This window comes from Diadema antillarum, unplaced genomic scaffold, assembly GCF_040938485.1.
Source record: "Diadema antillarum isolate AM-2024a unplaced genomic scaffold, OU_Dant_1.0 seq00001651_RagTag, whole genome shotgun sequence".
NCBI lineage: Eukaryota > Metazoa > Echinodermata > Echinoidea > Diadematoida > Diadematidae > Diadema > Diadema antillarum.
Genome location: NW_027272352.1, coordinates 24,898 through 44,166, shown reverse-complemented (window position 1 = coordinate 44,166; position 19,269 = coordinate 24,898). Strand labels below are relative to the sequence as shown.

The 19,269-nt window shown below is 39.7% G+C and overlaps 1 protein-coding gene and 1 pseudogene across 1 annotated transcript; one reads left to right on the top strand and one right to left on the bottom strand.

The window, feature by feature from the left end:
• Positions 1–12,315, bottom strand: part of LOC139711376 (uncharacterized) — a 76,209-nt pseudogene extending 63,894 nt beyond the window's left edge.
• Positions 2,302–4,688, top strand: LOC139711375 (uncharacterized). Its single transcript, XM_071623263.1, has 3 exons — positions 2,302–2,830; positions 3,086–3,672; positions 4,123–4,688. Exons 1-3 carry the CDS (start codon positions 2,302–2,304, stop codon positions 4,402–4,404), a joined length of 1,398 nt encoding a protein of 465 aa, XP_071479364.1. The 3' UTR covers positions 4,405–4,688.
• Positions 12,316–19,269: the final 6,954 nt, after the last annotated feature.

The following is a 19,269-nucleotide window of genomic DNA, read 5'->3' as shown; positions in this document are numbered from 1 at the left end:
AAGCTTGTGGATCACTTCTTCGAAACAGGCGTACAAGAACAATCAGATGGCAAGAATGTTGTTCTCATATTCCCTGAAGGTATGCAACAAATGCTGAAGGATGCTCTAAAGGACAAAGACTACCAAACTGAAGCTTTCCTGTTCGCCAAAGTTGCGAAAATCTGCAGAGAAGAAATGTTCAGGAAAACACATTTTGAATTTTCCGGCAGCTTCCCCCCGAATTGTCAGAAGATGCTTCCAAGTCTTACACTCCTGTCATCAATGATCCTTTACGGACCAGACTTAAAACACAATGAGGATGGTGATGACTCACAGGCATGTTGCACAATGGCCCAGATGTTCCTCCATAATTCAAAGAAGAAGAGCAGAAATCCGACCCCGCATAAACGCCAGTCTCAGGATAGAGAACCACCACTTCCAATCTACATTGGCCTGAACATCCATACCACGACAAGGAACAAGCAGCTGATAAATCAACTGGCCAGGCTTGGTTTAAGCATCTCATATGAGAGAGTTCTACAGTTAGAGAAGAAATTATCAGTTGCAATGTGCAAGCAGTTCACAGCTGAAAACATTGTGTGTCCATCCATTCTGAGGAAAGGCATTTTTACAGTTGGGGCACTAGACAACATTGATCATAACCCATCGTCAACTACAGCTAGAGGATCGTTTCATGGAAGTGGCATAAGTGTCATCCAATTTCCTACACAATACCATCCTGGACGGAGGCGGGTATCACAGTGGTTTCTTCCTGCAAATCCAAATGAGAGACCTCAACTGCTTGATTCGTATAGCATAGTCGAATCAGTCCATCTCAAAGCATCATCTACTAGTGTTCCCAAGGTTACTATGACGGCTGTAGATGGAAAGCTTCAAGACGCACAAGAAGAAGAGGGAAAATGGATTCAGCATGCCTCTGAACTACTCGACAGACAAACACTTAAGAAAGGAGAAGTGATCTCATGGGCTGCATATCATGCATCTAAGCAATCACCTCCTCTTGATCCTCCTGCTGTCATCGCACTTCTCCCTCTCTTCCAAGAGAAGGCAGACTCGCCTGCCATGATAAAGCATGCTATGAATGTCCTTGCAACTGTCACTAACTTCCTTAATCCAGGCCAAATCCCTGTGTTGGCGTGTGACTGTCCAATATTCGCTAACTGCAAGCACATACAATGGACCTGGCCTTCAACCCATGGTGAGGATAAGTTTGTGATCATGTTTGGTGGATTTCATTTGGAGAAAGCCTTGTGGACAGCATTTGGTGATTTCCTTGACAAAAGCGGATGGACGGAAGCTCTTACCGACTCAGGTGTTGCATCATCAGGTACAGCTAACTCCTTCATTAAAGCTGCTCATGTTACAAGGACCCGACATGCTCACCAGGTAACTGCCCTAGCTCTTTCGAAGTTACAACATCAGGCATTTGAACAGGTTGCAGCAACAAGTGGGAACCGAACATTTGAGGATTGGAGACATTCTATGTCTAGTAAAAGCCCTACCTTCCAGTACTGGGACTTGGTTTTGCGAACTCAGATTTTGATCCTGATATTCATCAGAGCTCATCGAGAGAGGGACTTCCTCCTCTTTGTGGAGTCACTGCAAAGCCTGATGTTCTTGTTTTTTGCACTGGACCACTACAATTACTGCCGTTGGGTTTCTGTCCATCTGCGAGACATGCAGTCCTTACCAGACGCTGTATCAGAGGGGCTCCAGAAGAACTGGGTTGTAAGCAAAACACAGAAGAGGTTTTCTGCACTTCCAATTGATCAAGTCCATGAACAGGAAAATGCAAAAGTCAAAGGTAAAGGTGGAGCCGTGGGCTTAACCGAAAATCCTGATGCTTTCCAACGATGGATGCTTGCAGGTCCCGAGCAAGCCAGACTGTTGACAGAGTTTGAACGTGAATACTTACCTGAAGAAGATCCAGAGGAAAACTGCAAACATCATGAAGAGACTCAATCAGATCAACAATCTTTCAGTAGTCAAACAGCAAAACTGATTGAGACAATCAGTGAATATGGCAACCCTTTCCTTGAGGACCATTCTGAATTGTTGGTCTTGCACTCTCGGGTATGTGCTGATAAATCAGTGGTAGAGACAGTACAGCATATCGAAGAACTTGGTTCCAGTCAGTATCAAGCGTACAATCGGGAAGTGTTCATTGAAAAAACCAAATCCATCCATGCACCAATCAAAAAGAATTCTCTTCCGCTCTTCAAGACATCAGTGAAGACACAAAGGAATCGCAAAACTGCAAAAATTACATCTCTTCAGAATGATGTGAGCCTCTTTGGTCGCATGTACATCGCAAACCAGCTGCGTGATGGTGACCCAACAGTATTCTTCAGCCACGAGAATCAGGTACACCCACCATCTCTATCAATTGGCGGGAAACTGCGCTTGACATCAAGCAAGTCCAAATTACTAACATGTCTGGACACAAATGGACAAGGAGAGCCGCCTGCACACATAGACTGTAAGATTTTTGATGGTGCAGCTCTAGTTCATGGGTTGCCAACATCATCCGTGTCTACATTTGAAGACTATGCAAGAACAGTGTTCAAGCCCATTCTGGACCGTGAATTGACAGGAATCAAACGACTAGACTTGGTGTGGGACCGATATTTAGCCTGCAGCATCAAGGAATCTACTCGACAGAAGCGTGGAAGTGGATTGCGCAGAAAGGTAGCACCCACGACCAAAATGCCAGCCAACTGGAAAGACTTCCTCCAAGACAGTACTAACAAAGAAGAGCTGTTCGCATTCCTGACACAGAGAGTGGCTGAACTAGAGTGTCCCAAAGAAAAGGAGCTGTATGTAACCTCAGGTACGTTATTCTTTATGTACTTCTGATTTAGACAATACTATCTCTAATAATTATAAGATTAAGATACATTTTGTGTAATTACAACCAATGCATAACAAAAGCTTGATGAGTGGGAATTAGTTTGGGAAGAGCTTCATATGATCTCACTAATCTTGAAGTATTATCCATGTAACTTTAGAACACATGTATCTATGGGTCCATAGGCAGAGAAGAAAATTCAAAGTCTTTCTCTTTTTCTCTTTTATGACTTTTCAGGTACTTCGGTGATTGCAAGGGGTGATTGTGAACCCATGGCAGACTGCACACATGAAGAAGCAGATACAAGAATCACAGTTCATCTTCAGCATGCAGTGGAGAGAGGGTCAAGGAAGATTGTAATCCGAACAGTGGACACAGACGTTCTTGTTATTCTCATCGGACAGTTTCCATCATTGTTCATTGAACATCCTGACATTGACATTTGGGTGGCGTTCGGTGTGGGGAAGAACTTCTGTCACTACAACATCAATAACATTTGCAAACATCTTGGAGATGACAAGTCACGAGCGCTGCCCCTGTTTCATGCTTACACAGGTTGTGATACCACGTCTTGCTTCCTTGGAAAAGGGAAGAAAAGTGCATGGAGGGTCTGGAAATCTTATCCTGAAGTGACACAAGCATTCCTTCATTTTGTGGATCATCCATTCCAAGCAGTAGATGTTTCATCTGAACATATCAGTTGTCTTGAGCGATTTACAGTCCTGATGTATGATGTGACAAGCAATCTCGTCTCTGTGAATGAAGCGCGCCGAGAGCTCTTCTGCAAGAGGAAAAGAAACCTGGAGAACATACCCCCAACTCAGGTACGTTCATTTGCACATTCACAGTCACTTTCCTTACCCCAAGGGATAGGACATACACGGAACAAGAAATTAAATTGCAAATACTTTTGAAAAAAACATGATTAATGTCCTGAAAAATCAATGAAAATAACATAATGATACCAACATCAGTGTTCATAGTTTAAATAATCATTTCCTATAATGCAAATGGAGTTAATCATTCTGTTGGGCAATGCGATACTCAAGTTCTTGTTTGTACAACCTTCAAAGCCTGGTGGCTTGTTTTGAAACTTGCTATTATGAAAATAGTATTTAAGTACTGGTATTAAAAAGAAACAGATATGATAGGAATTTGTCACCATCTCAACCAAACAGTTCTTTTTTATGTTAAGGTAACATGTTATTATTTGTTGAAACAGTTGATTAACTATACAATATATCTGGTGTGGTTTTTTTTCCAAACTATATTAGGATGCACTGCTCCAGCATATCAAGAGGGTATTATACCAAAGTGGCATTTGGACAACATGTCGCCAGGCACAATCTGCAGTTCCTTCTCCAGAGGGATGGGGATGGACAATGGAGGATGGTCACTGGGCACCAGTTTGGTTGACCATTCCTGAAGCAGCTAAAGCCTGTAAGGAGCTCATCAAGTGTGGCTGCAGGGCAGAAGCTGGATGTGTTTCTCGCTGCAAGTGCTCGAAAGCTGGATTACCATGCACAGAACTCTGCTCTTGCTGCTGTCAGAAATAAGCTTGCCCACATGTCAGGTATAATTACAAAATTGTATGCTAACCGGGTGCCAGAGAAGCCCACAATGATGAAAACACAATAATTAACCAGAGCTGGAGCCAACTTGTTTTATTAATTATTTATTTTTGAATGAAATTCACCTGGTGGTAAGCTACAAAGTATATGTGACATGTATATTGTACACGTTTACAGCTCTAGTTCTGTTCCAGATCTTGTCAAAGTATACACATGATAAGACGATATATCATACTAGTATTGGTTACAGTAAGCAAAGCATGAGTATACAACAGGAGCATTGTTTATTTTCATGATTAGATTATGAAGCCTAAGTCGCACAGAAATAGTAAATTCAATGACATACCAGAAGTGAAACCACGGAAATAAAGCAGAAATACATTTTTTTTTTCGAGATTCATTGCTTATAAAAATTCTGCTATACCGGTACATTATATTGATCAATCATACCAACCCTGGTGGGAGTCTCTTCAAAGTCATGGAAGTTCTAACAGGGATGCCAAGTGCAAAAGAATTTTATTAGTGAGATTTTCATGGCTCAGCATCTCGGCGCATGAGTGAGGGTGGGAGGTTTTTTTTACCCCTCCCTCGGTATCGCGGTAGGGAGCTTTTTCAATTTTTAGCTCTTAATGATGCAATCAGGTTCATACTTAAGTGACTGTTTTTTACCTATTTTGAATGACAAAAGGGAAATATACCTTCAATTGCAACTATCACATTAATCCTTTGGGCTATGCTCATTATTATAGGCCCGAGTTGCAGACTTCGCTCGATGTGTGAGAAAGATGGGTGCCATGCGTGAGATTGTGAGATGGCCCCTAAATGCTCGAGTCTCACTCAGAATGCGTGAGACTTGGTAGCTCTGTTCTAAAGTCTCCTATGAATTTAACCAAAATCTAAATGTGTAGTTGCCATGGCAACATATACCACTTAACATTCAGAAAAAAGTATTACAAATACCTCCAATCGTCCAGTCGATCAGTTGCACCTATTCAAATGAAATCTCTTCAGAACTGGAAGTTATACTGTATAGCTTCCTGTAATCAACTTCAACTTAAAACCTTTGTATTGGGTTGCCATGGCAACGTAAAAATCAACGATCATATTCCTCCCCTACTATATTTGCTTTGTACCTTCTTTCATATCAAGCTTGTGAAAATTTCATCTTTCCTACCTGGAGAAATAGGTAAGAAACCTGATTTTTTAGAAAAAAAGTTCATTGACCTTTGACCTTTGACCTTTGACCTTTGGCAAATTCACTCCAAATTAGGTTGAAATATTTTAATTGTTCTCATTATTCTTCCAGCCAGGTTTTATCCAGATTTGACATTCCTGACTCGAGAAATAGCCAAAAAACCAATTTCATAAACAAAGGTCGTTGACCTTTGACCTTTGACCTCCTTCCCAGCATCAGTTTCTTTGGAGCACCCTTTTTTTTGAAAAGGCATATCATGAGGTACCTTTGGTGAAAAAATCATGCTTTTGTCCACCGTGTCACGATAATTTCACTAAGCCACCCCACTACTTAGACTGTGCAGGATGCAATGTAAGGAGTGTTTTTTCTTTCAATTACAAAAATGAACAAATTTTATAACTGTTTCTGAATGGAAAACTAAAGCTTTTTAAGGTGAATGAATGTCTAGATTGCATGTATTGTCTTGTTTCAAAGAACTGCCAGAGTCAGCACCACATCAGCCTTTTTTTTTCTCAGAGCTAATTTGTGCCTCTGAGTACCAAAGTTTGTCTAATGATGGCTAGCCCCTCATCCCTTGCTACATTCTTTCTAAAACCTCAAGACTTTAATACCATCAAGTCTTGTAAACCCTATTCAATGTGACAGCTATGGCTTTCTCTTGTGATATCACTTCAAAGACCAGCTCTGTCATTCTCATGTGCTTGAATGATAACCTGAATAGTCCCCCCCCCCCCCCCCCCCCTCCATGCTCTTTAGACATGCTGAGTGAAGGCTGCAGTAATTGAAAACTCATTGTACATCTTTTAGCCAGGGAATCACACCATGTGTAATCAGTTCCCCTGAGCAGAGAGTGAAGATCCGCCATGCCCTCTTCCTTCTTCTCCTCCTCACAACACTTGTTGATGAGAACATCACTTTCAGTGCAGGAGACCATCAAGTATCAAGACTAGCTCTTAATGTGGACACATCCTTCTCATCTCCAGTTAGTCATCATGGAGGAACATGCTAAAAATTGACTAGTCATTATCCTGGGAGACCAAGAAAACAACCAGATCTTATCTCCTCCCACAGCCTGATTAAACCACAAAATCAAGATTAGTTATTGTGTATGAGGATGAACATTTGAAGTTAGAGTCAAATGAACATATTATTTTGGCTACATTTGTCTACAAATTAAACATAGACCTAATATTTCACATGACTGTCTTGATTTGTTGTCATGATTAATATTCTCCTGATGTAAGAAGGTACAGTTTGTACCAGTAACCAATATGTATCATTCAAATCGTTATTATTGTACACTGCCTGTGGCATTTTGTGTGAGCTTCAATAATGTCAATTCATGGGAACTGTACACTGTGTATAAAGCTTGACAACAATCTACATTGTACACAATATACACCACTTTTTGGTCTCAATGTTTGTGTGGTTTTTTGTTTGTACTTCAAGTGTGCTACATAACTGACAGTACAGAAAATCAACTTCTTTATTTCCTGCTGCTGAATTTTAAAACTTTATGGATTGTAACATTTGTGTATAACATATCATAACCAGTCAAGAGTTCAGTTTTAGCCACTGACACACTTTGACTAGATCAGTAAGAGCTACACTAGCATTCCACCTACAGCAGTTAGCTCATATCCTTCTCAAATTACATTGGTTCATACTTTCTCTTACAAGCTATAGTACTGTTTGCATGCCTACAGATCTGGTCTGCAATGATATTGAAATATATGACACTGACATATAATATACCATAATGACTGTTGTTCTCAGTTGTAATGCTTACGGGCCATGCCCTAAGGAAGCTGTGTAATATGGGAGACTTAGAACGGTAGAGGAAGGTATCGCCCCCTCTAATTGCTGTTAATCTAACCTCTCTGGTCTTTGAAACCTAGACCTTGTGACCAGCATCAGCAATATGAACAGCGCACACAAACATCCTACAATTATTCCTGGCATTTCGATTGACTCCCATGTGTCATATGAGATATTTGCTCCCGTTCTCCCTCCATCGTGCCCCTCCCTTAACACCATATCACTCTTATTTTCAGAAGTGGCACACCTTTGGTCATATGATCACCTTGCTGTGATGATCAGGAATCTATCTTACAGGGCGTGGTTATTCATGCATTTCCTAGACCCTCTTGAGTTTCTCTCCTACCCAATGTGTTTTTGACATCACGGCATAGCCACAATCTTTGCAGTAGAAAGAACAAAGTGCAGTAAAAGGTTGTTTAACATGAAGCATCCATCATCATGAACCGTTGTTTTTGACATCATGACAGATCCACAATCTTGGGAGGAGAAAGTACAAAGTGCAGTAAAGGGGTAAAAAATGACGCATCGATCATCATGATCCAGAGGTGTCTGAGACTTCAAGAAAACTATCTATCCGCTCACCCTATACACACAACGGGAAAGTATGATCATCAAGCCACGGCTGCCATGCAATACAAGGCCATGAAAGAGCAACACAAGCCTATGGCAGGTCATAGTTAATCTATTGATGCTTGAGCTTGGTGACACAGGGGAGAGACTGTTGAACAAGTCTTCTCGAATTCAGCCTTCTGAAGGGACAAAGTCCTAATAAATGGCTTTGTGAGGCAAGGCAGACTTAATTGATGACAAACGCCAAACAATGCAAAATGCTTCCTGACTCATAGAACATATAGGGTCTTTCCTTCCCATTCCCCACCCCAACTTCCCGACTCTTGACTTGATGTACATCCCAACTTCTTTCCTGGCTGCAGGTTCCAAAATGTTTCCATACACACAGACGTTCTCTCTCCTTCCTTCTCTTGCAAGATGCACGCCAAGACAATTTCCACACCAGCTGTGACCATGGCTTTGACAGATTAATAATTCATGAGACCCAAGGGTTCCAGCCTGTTGGTCAAATCCTGTCTACTCAATCTCCCTGAAATTACCAAGCATAAGATCTGCTAGATCTTATGCTCAGTCTATTCTAGTGATAGACGTTTCTGGGCTTTCCTTCGTAATTATCCAGGAACTAATCTGTTTGCAAACGATACAAGCTCTAGTATGTTTAATTACTATATATGCCATATATTTAGCGAGACTAATTTATCATGAGTCAGGACTTCCCAACAATTTCGCAAGTGGTTAAATTTGCGATTATGGAGTACCGTACTAAATGGAGAAATGTATGCATACATGTCACATTCATGTCCAGATCAGACTTAATACATTTGTGTGTTTTTGAATTCATGAATGGCACCTGACTTGCGAAATTTGCATACATACAAACCTTGCAAAATATTTGATGTATACAGTATTAAAATCAACAAACATCTGGCACATGTATCGAAGCAAACATGAATGTCTTACCGTGAGGTCATTGATGTCATCGTAGCCTCCAATAAAAAGCTGGCCCAAGAGCTGATCCATATCCAGGGCACTCTGGGACTCTGGGGTTAGATAGTTCACTGGTGCTGCAATGTTGTTGATGGTGGCAAAGGTAGTCCCGGGGAATGAGCTTCCAAGGTTGAAGATGGCCACACTGTAAGAAACGTTGGCTTCCAGCAACCCATCTCCTATGAACAGCTGAAGTTGGCCAAGGGCAAAAACAGGTGACATACATGTTTGTACATGTAGAGTGTAGTTTAATATCAACATTGCGGTTAACTGTACAAGTGCACTAGATTGGTCCTCACTGCATGTAATAATGATTTTGATTTAAACAATGCCACATCATAATGGTCCAGATTCATCATAAACATTGAGGCAACTGAAAGAAATTACTTTATACTATTTCAATTTCATGAAACACATTCTATCATTCAACATTTTTACTATTCTATAATAATCTTGTATGATATGTGGTATGATATAATCTTTGCTTGTAGTATTGCATTCTATTGGACGTGAAAACATATTCATTCATAAGTTGGGATTTTGATAACTGACTGGAACTTTAAAAGAGTGAGAGGAAGGAAAGTAAATAAAATACCTCAACCAGTGAATCCGATTCCACCTTCCACTCCAGATAGAGCCTACCACCATTAACACCAAGAGCAAAGAAAAAGTCCTCCTCCTCATCATCATCCCCCTCCTGGTAGATCAGCATCCCTGGGTCATGGCAATACCGGAAGCTGAATTCCAACACCTGTTCTGCACCCCTCAGCTGGTTTTCTTCTGAGTCTGACACGGCATCATAGCTTATGTAGGCATCAATGTCAATGTACTTCTCTGCAGCCACTGTGCACATTGAAAGTCCTGTCATGAAAATATATTAGATGAGAATGTTACATTTCATGCCTAATTTGACATCTAGAGATATTTCAACTTTACTCCAGGATGATCGAATGGTTTTATCCATCTCACCACACAGGAGTCTGCTGTATTGCACAATAGATCATCTTGGTATACAACAGCTGTGACTGTAGCTGACGAGGAATTTACTGGTAAGTAAACAGTTTTAATGAGCTTGCTTCCATGAGATGGTCTTTGTTGTTCAGAGAATAATTGACAGGAGGCAGATGGGATGGGAAAACTGTGTATGGACACCTTCAGAGAAGTACTGAATCCAAAAATTTTGTTACACTGCGTACGGTGAATTTCAAAAGCAGCACATTAATTCTGATTGCGCTACACAGCTGACTGTAGATTAATTGCGATTGGTAAATGCAGTGCTAGACTGCATTGGAATACCATGCAAATTTGGAACACATCATTTTATTACTACATGCACGTACAGTATAGTATATGCTCCCCTGGTCTGTCATACCCAGCATCCTTCATACATTTTGTATGACACAACATGTCCCAATACACCATCTTGTTTCTCTTGTTAGGAATACTAGGTACAAATTTTGCTACAAAAAACAAAAAACAAAACAAAACTTGTTTCTCCACAAACCAATGCTAAATTTTATTTTGGTCTAGAATGTAAATCTCCAGTCCTAACAATTCTCTTATCTATGGTAGCTGTCAAAAAATCAGATTTTACTATGATCAGTTTATAAAATCTTATGAAAGTAACTTGACAGTTGCATCTAGACAGAATGTGCAGATGACTGTGGCTGTGAAAGGAAAGTGTGCAGCAGTCAAGGAAGTACAATGTAAAGTGCTATTTTGGTGTGTAGTGCTCGACTGCCAAAAATCAAGCAATTGCACAGTATTGCACTCGAATGGACAAAACAAACACAAAACATACTCCAGAGCAGGATTTACATTCATTTACTCACAATCTCACTATTTGACATTATTTTTTTTTTCTGCACTGCAAAATCACACAAAGCTGATGATGATAGAATTATCTTGTTAGATACAATTGATGGCAATACATCAGGATTTCAAATAGCATTTGCCTGACAGTGGACAAGTTATTCTTAATTCTGATAGTCAGCTGTACATACTGCATTTGGCCACATGAATCAACAAGTTGCAAAGGGCAGTTAAATCTTCAGGTTTTAATAGGTAGTATATGATTTACTAGCTTTGAATTGACACAACATTGATGGGTCATTTAAGCTTTTGTTTTTGTTGATAGAAAGATCACAGCTGAAAATTGTCTTTTTTCCAATGTTGTCAACAATGGTCGTTTTGTAAAGGTAGGAGTGACATTGATCAGCAAGACACAGCGTAGCAGCCTCCGGTAAACATATTGATTTTCCTTCAAGCTCTTCCTATTGACTGCTTTCGAAACAGGTATTGATTTCGTAAGGTAAGTTCCTGTAAGAGCTGTGTGAGTTATATACAAGTTTGAAATTCTGGGAATATCAATTTTGTGTAAGGTGCAGCTTGCATTTAACTTTTGTGCTGCACATGCTTAATATTGCAGTTTGAATGCACCTACACTGTACATATCTGTACAAGGTACAGTATAAGGACATGTACCGGTAATCCCTAGAAGATCTAGATTTTTGCCTTCTTGGCAAAAGTGAACAAAATGAGAAAAAACAGTGACAACTACAGTTCAGTGTTATTTCAATGATGACAGTGAATAGAAGCCACACTAAGGTACACCTGTACATTGTATAATGTCAATTCTGAATTTGCACACAAGACACTTGAGGTGAATACCATTACAATTGCGATCTACACTGATTTCCCATAACTCTGAGAGAATGAAGTACATAGAATTTTACAAGTATTCAAGAACAAACACCTGACAGATAATTTTGACAGTGTACAGTACTATGCTGACAACTGTGTCACATACACACTAACTTTGTGATTACTGTCACAGGTATCTCTTGAATTGTCATCTCTCATGTGAATTAATCAAAAGAATTTGTCATCAGCACAGCTACAAATGTCCTTGTCCTTTGCCATGAAAGAATGTTTTCCTAATATCAAGTGTGTATCTTCATGACCAGTGAATAGAGAAAATTGTCTTTACCTGATATGAGTACTAGTGAGAAGAGTACAAGGAAATGTTGGCATGATGATCTTTGGAATGGTTTCCATGGCAACAACCTCCAGCACTCAGTTTCTTTCAGTGATATCCCTGGATGCATCCAACCTGGCTGTTCTTTCCTCCTCTTCATGGCTTCTGGTGTGTGTTCTCCTTCACAGTGTAAGTACTGAAGATTACTGGTATGTGACTGTTGGTTAGTGTGTCATGCTCCACACTGGACTGGTTTCTTCCTCATAATCCGACTCTGCTAACTTCTCAAACATGTCACAGCCTGCACAAAGTACATGTATGTAAGATCATATCATCAGTGTTCCCAAAATTTGTTCAAAGAGTTTCATTGCATCCAGTCATAAACCTCACAGACATTTCATCTCTCTGTGCATACATGCATTTTCCAATTTCCCAATTTCTCGTTCCTCAATACACTTTGTTCCTTCTCGTCCCGATGGGGTATGGCAGCCACCTGAAATCAACACAACAAAGAAAAGAATATAAAATGACTGCCTGCATACTACACAGGGAGTGTGTTATCAATGATGAATACATCACTCAATATGTGATCTACAGGTTGAAAGAACTAATTAGTAATAACATGCCTATGATGCATGTCAATTACACAAGGTATAACCAGGATGTACTAATGTTCAGACAGTAGGTTTACACTGTACATATTAAATCATACTCTCCAGGACCTCCATACTTTTGCAACTTGTCTGTTCAAGACACTATACAGTACATGTAGTTCTGGTCAATATAAACTGAACAAAATTACAAAGTATCTAAAAACTTATAAATGTGGATAAAATTATACTCTTGAGGGAGTAAATATCTGCTATAAGACAGCACATTTGTTCATATCACTAATAATGCTGAACTAATGTGAAAGTAAATCACAATCTTTTACCAGATCAGAATCAATGTGAAAAACAAAAACCTGGCATACATTATATCTTATCTGTTACTTCAAATTCATCTCAAGTTCAAGTTCATTTGATGTACAGTAGCTATTTTCAAAACAAAGGACACAAGCAACTATCAGCCAGACCAAAAATAGAGTATGACGATATTTCCAATCAACACTCAAACCTGCTCAATTTGATTTGAGAAAATGTATTCCTACATCAGAGTCACAAAAGTCTGGGATGATGTTCGAAAGGAACTGAGCAAGGTAATTAGTAAGCTTCCAGACACTCAAGAACTGTGATGAATCCAGCCCACCAATTTCGCAGTACTCCAGAGTCTCTTGATCACCCTGTCTGTCTGTAGATAATTAGGCTAAGACTATGCGGCACACTCCTTCAACCATGCATCCCTCCTCCAACAGACTCTCCCCTCTCTCTCCAGATGGCTAATCAAGTCCAACGGCACTCACACAGCGTGTTATACACAGGACAGGAAATTCTTAGTTTGTTGGCTGTAATGAGACTAATTTCCCCAAGTTATGGCCAACTTTGCACAAGGGGTGTAGAATTTTAAAGATAAATCTGCACTTTATGGGGGGTGGAGCAATTTGTCATACCTCACTATCTCTACACTATAATATAAATCAAAACAATGATGAGAGCACCACATGTAAAGCTGCATTGCATGAAATATTGACCTCCAAATAAAATGTAGAGTCAAAATCAGTTCAGTGTTGTGTTCTCTGAAGGTCACATGTCATGAATCTGTAAGTCAAGAGGTACACACAAACAAGAATCTTGTTTCATAAAATTGTATGATGTGATATTTTATATACATGTAGATCATATTCACCCTTCTAAAGGTGAACTAAAAAGTATGATGAACTGACGGTCTGGTTGCATAGGAAAGTCAAACTGAGCAAACAAGAAAAACAAAATTGCAGAGTAAGGTGCTTGGTCAACTACACATGACAATCTTTCAGGCTTGAAGATATTTTAAGTAGATTTGTCATCGACCCCTGATTGTTTTTTCAATCCCCTTAATTCTAAACCTCTAATCCACAGTATAATCCCTGATGAATGTTCATAGCATAGAGACAAAAGTTACCCTCAGAAACCAAACATTACACATGCATCCATGAGCAGCCCAAGGAATGAAGTTGTTTGTTATGATTCTTGAAGTCAATTTGAATATCAAATGTTTGCATCAGCAACCAATTAAAAAAAAAGATGAAGGCAGTGAAATACAAGACAACAATATCTTGTCTGGCCTTTTTTTTTTTCAGCACTAAACTGAAGGCAACACACTCAGCATCTACATTGTATTAAAGACAAATACAGGAATATCACACTAGTTGTATCATGTCACAAGACTTCAAGATCTCACAGCCATTACATACGTTGTTGTATAGATACCTACTTTTAATACAATGAAGTAGAAATTTTTGCGTGAGTATATTTTTTTCAACTAGCCAGGTACAGTTGGAGTAAAACAAATTTTGCATGTTTTTATTTCTACAGAATTAAAGAGATGAAGTATCATAACATAGGAGAAGTCAAAATATTTGCATGTTTTTATTCTTTTTTTCAAGTTTCATCTTAAACAAAATATGCAAAACTGTCTACTTTAGCAGTACTCCATCATACAATGTTGAGTAAAGGTCACCACCACTGGTGTGTCATATGAAGTGTGTGGATCTTGAAGTCATGCACCTCTTGTCTTGTGATGGTCTTGTCTTCTAAGGATCTTGGGGTCTCCCAAGTCTTGGGGTCTCCTAGATTGTTAATAGGATAATCACACACATTTCCTGACTCACAGCTATTCTGTCTCTGCCCATTACAACGGGGCATAAGTGAGAACTACAGACTTCCAGTTTGACAACCAGTAATATCCCTTTTTCCAAAAACAAAAACAGAAATTTCACCTTTCCCTTCTCTTCTTTCTCTCCTCTTCTGAACCTCCTCCTTCACTGCTACTCTGTGACCACACAAAATGCATCACAGTCCACAAAATACTGCACATACAGAGCACTACAATGTGTAGACCCCATCAAAAATGTGTTCAACTTTAATACTTTTGATATGAAGTACGGTAAGTTATAAAGTATAAAGTATACACGCTTGTATTTCAATGTCTTAAAAGGCACTCTATAGGAATTATGAAATCAATTCCAAATTACTGCAACATTGTAGCAACATAAGAACTAAATCAACACAAAAAGGTAAAAAAGAGTACTCTCAATCTCCATAAAATAAGTAAAATTTGCATCTCCCCTGTCTATCATCACTGTTACTGTCAATCGCAATAATACAACCGTGTACACGATATACCAAAACTTCTAACCACAGTGCACCACACAGCACAGTACAGAAGAATTGATGTCTGATGCACATTATGAATACAATATGTACCTTGTATCACACTCCCTATTTCGTATTATAATGACACATTGGCATACATTTACTACCAGGTAAATGTCTTTCAAGGAACCTTGTAGAAGAGTGTTTGCATGAGTCACTTTTTAAGACAAACTGTATATTGTGTAATTATTGAATGCAAAACCTGAAATCACTGTACAGTGATGTGACTGTACAGTGTAAATATGTCTTTAAATTGCAAATTAGACTAAAGGTGGACAATACATTCTCATTGTTTCATCTTATATCATAACCTGAACACAATAGGAAATTTAGTTCCACCCTTCAAGACTCATCAAGCTGAAGTCAAATGTCAACAATCCAACTGCTGTGTTCCATTATGGCTTGCAGTAAGAGCCGAGCTGTGTCCAAATGTATCACCAACAATAGACAATACTTCCAAGATCTGTTTTATTCCTGTTACAGACTGTATTCTGAGATGTAGACATGAAATAGATTAAACACCCCCCAAAAAACAAACAAACAAACAAACAAACAAACAAACCAACAACACAAGAACAACAACAAACAAACACAAAAACAAAAAGAAAATGCAGTGAACATTATGCAACCAAGGGAATTAAATAGGAAAATATAACAAGATAGACTGCATAAAGAACTCTCTGTGATGGTATTAATTGCATCGTGCCACAGTATTCTGTGTGATTGTTTAGGTCATAGGTCATTCCTCCTCTTCAAGCAGTTCACATTTCAAACCCATATAAAAAGCAGTATACCTACAGAGATCAGGCTCTGCTGATCAATATTAGAGGGATCATGACTAACCATTTTGCTCAAATGATTCCCACAGGCCTTTCAGCAGGAATCTTATGCCTTGTTTGTCTGCTTCCATAGCCCCTAATCCAGCATCTCTCCAGCTCGGACCTAGTCCCTCCCTCATTACTGGGTACCTGGCCCGTTCCTCACCCTTCCCTAGCTCGACCAGACGCTGTGCTTCGTACAGCGTCAGACAGTCGGAGCCTCGCCATCAAAGTGGGGAATCACAACGCAACTACAAAACTTATATCAATTTATACATTACTTATAGACGTTTGTATGTTACTCACGTAAAGTGCATGCTTATATTACAGAAGGTACATAAGTCCACAGAGAGCCCTCACGATAGTCCATTGAACAAAAAAAATGGCACTTTCTAGCGCAATTCCCGACCGTCGGGGTTCATCGTTGCAGAATTCAAAATGGCGCGTTGACCACTCAGCAAATTATGCGTGCGCGGCGTGGCTACTGGAAGTGCAGCGATCTATTGCGTGCGTGCGCTCTTTGGTAGCAGCACGGTCGACAGCGTGACCTTTAAAGTGCATTCAGATCGCATGAACTGCCGATTATCAGATGTACAGTTCGCACATGCTGCATAAATCTTCATTTTCGATAAGTTGTGAAATGTGTATACTATGTCAATATCGATAACATAGATATGTAGTGTCATTAATGAAGATTACATTTAATGAGATTGAGGTGACAAAAAATGATGTTAAGTAACAAAACTCAAAAGCGATCGCAATGCGATCACTGAGCTCTCTTTGTGTTGTGGGTCGTGACGGTACAGCCCTGTCGCTATTTATACAGCGACTGGGCTGTGTATAGTTGACCCTTCCCTAGCTCCCACTGCACCAGCCCCTCCCTGGCCCCTCCCTGGCCCTTTAATATTCTTCTAAACTGTGCACACACTGCAGTATGTACATGTCAAAGTGTTTCCATCAATTCTGAGCATTACAACAATATACAATGTACGTGTACATGTACTGTATGTCAGGTAACTACAACTGTAATACCTGAATCTCCAGATAGATCTTGGCATAGCTCTATTCATGCAATCTAACGATTAAAAACAGAGCATTCTTTATGGTATTTGGGTGCACAGTATTTAAATTCTTCTGCATCATCACATAAAGAGGCAAAGGAAGTAAGGTCAAAAAAAAAATACATGTGCATACATTATCTCTGGAGTAAAAACAATAAGAACATTTAAAAATCACTTTTGTTTGACTCCTGTCTCATACAGCAAAGGGTAACTGGGTAATCAACCCTGGGGCGCTCTTTCACACAGTTTAATGTCCTGTGGGAGCGCCCTGAGTCGACAGAGTGGTATCTCTGTACTATAAAAAAAGAAAGGCAAATTTAAGCATGTCTAAAAGTGTCCTATTTTACCAGCAAATGGCTTACTTTTAAACTATACATACAGTGTATGTGCCATATTTAATTCATATCAGCTGTGCACTTGCTCATTTCAAGATTGATCCCATGGTCTTGAAAAGAAGTTTTTTCTACGAGTTCATCTCCATATCTAATACCTTCTGTTCATTCCTTTATTTTTTTAAACAACCTTTGCGTGGCACTTCGCACATCGGCAATATGAATATCTAATGCATGAAAGTTGCAATTTTCTTAGCCTTTGGACAAGGCCCTTTCGCTGTGCGCTTTCTAGTGGCGAGCGAAAGGGTTCGAGTGAAACGCGCCCAGCAGAGAGAGATCAGGCACCACATGTAATGTTGCGCAGCAAGAGTGCCTGGTCAAAAGGCTACACTGCTACCAGCTAGCGCATGCGCTTAGGTTTAAAATCGGAGCAGTTGTTGTTCTCACAGATTCCTCTTGACCGAATCATTTAAAGTCATCAATTAAAATTTGGACAGAAAGGGACCAATGTTCCCAGGTACAATGTACATGTTGTCAACAACTGAACTACATCTGTATGTATTCAAATTGAAGCAATTTTTAGTACTTAATTTGGAATTTATATATGGACGATACTACCCTGTACGAGACCCTGAATCCTTAAATCCACAGCCCGAACATGAAGCATTGATTCAGGCTGGTCACAGTTATTGGGTAATCTGAAAATTCAGTGTAACAAATGACAGGCATACTGTTTGATTCAAGTTTGATTCAAGGGGTTTGATTGCAAGCATGCAATGCTTCACAAAACAGTCTGTTTGCATGGTTTGAGTTACCTACTGTGATTGCTATATCATGCTTATAATTATATTTTCTTTTGTTGCATAAAACTACTGTACATTACTGAAGGAGGCATGTACAACATTTTTTAGTTTTTCTCCTAATGATCCTTATTCCTAGGGATTCTTACTTTTTGACATTTTGTTGATTTATGACATGAGAAAACAGGAATTAACTATTAAGTCAAACTCAAACATAGTCTTTTACTGATGTTTCAGATGCTTATAAGTAAAAAAAAATGCTATTGTGGCTGTCATATATAGATCAAATCACAAAGGTACGGTACTGCACTGTACACGGACAGTGCGGTAGGCCCCCTACATTATGTTTGTGCTGAATGAAATGCAAAATACTTTTATTCATGAAAAATGCTTTAAACTGTTCTTGATTCAGCCATATCAGTTCGGGAAACCCACTCACAAGGGGGGCCCCTCCTTATAAGTAACCCGTCCCCCTTATAAGTAACCCCGTCCCCCTTATAAGTAACCCCCGAGGCACCCCTTATAAGGAGTCTCCACGCTTTTTTGCAATGCAACGCGAAAATGAAAGGACTGCGGCAATTCGATTGATTATGTCCATAAAGCTTCATAAGTTTCCTAGTTACTCACGAAATTTGAGCAAAATCGGTTTGAGGCATCATATCTAAAATCATGGATTTAAATGCGATGTCAAACGACCCATGCGAATGCTGAAATGCGAGCGATTACTGGCGTGAGTGTCGCCAGGCGCGGCGGCGCGGCAATGCTTGAGTGCAGACGTGGCGACTGAGTACATGTACACAGTCGCCACGTCTGCACTCAAGCATTTGCCGCGCCGCCGCGCCTGGCGACACTCACGCCAGTAATCGCTCGCATTTCAGCATTCGCATGGGTCGTTTGACATCGCATTTAAATCCATGATTTTAGATATGATGCCTCAAACCGATTTTGCTCAAATTTCGTGAGTAACTAGGAAACTTGTGAAGCTTTATAGACATA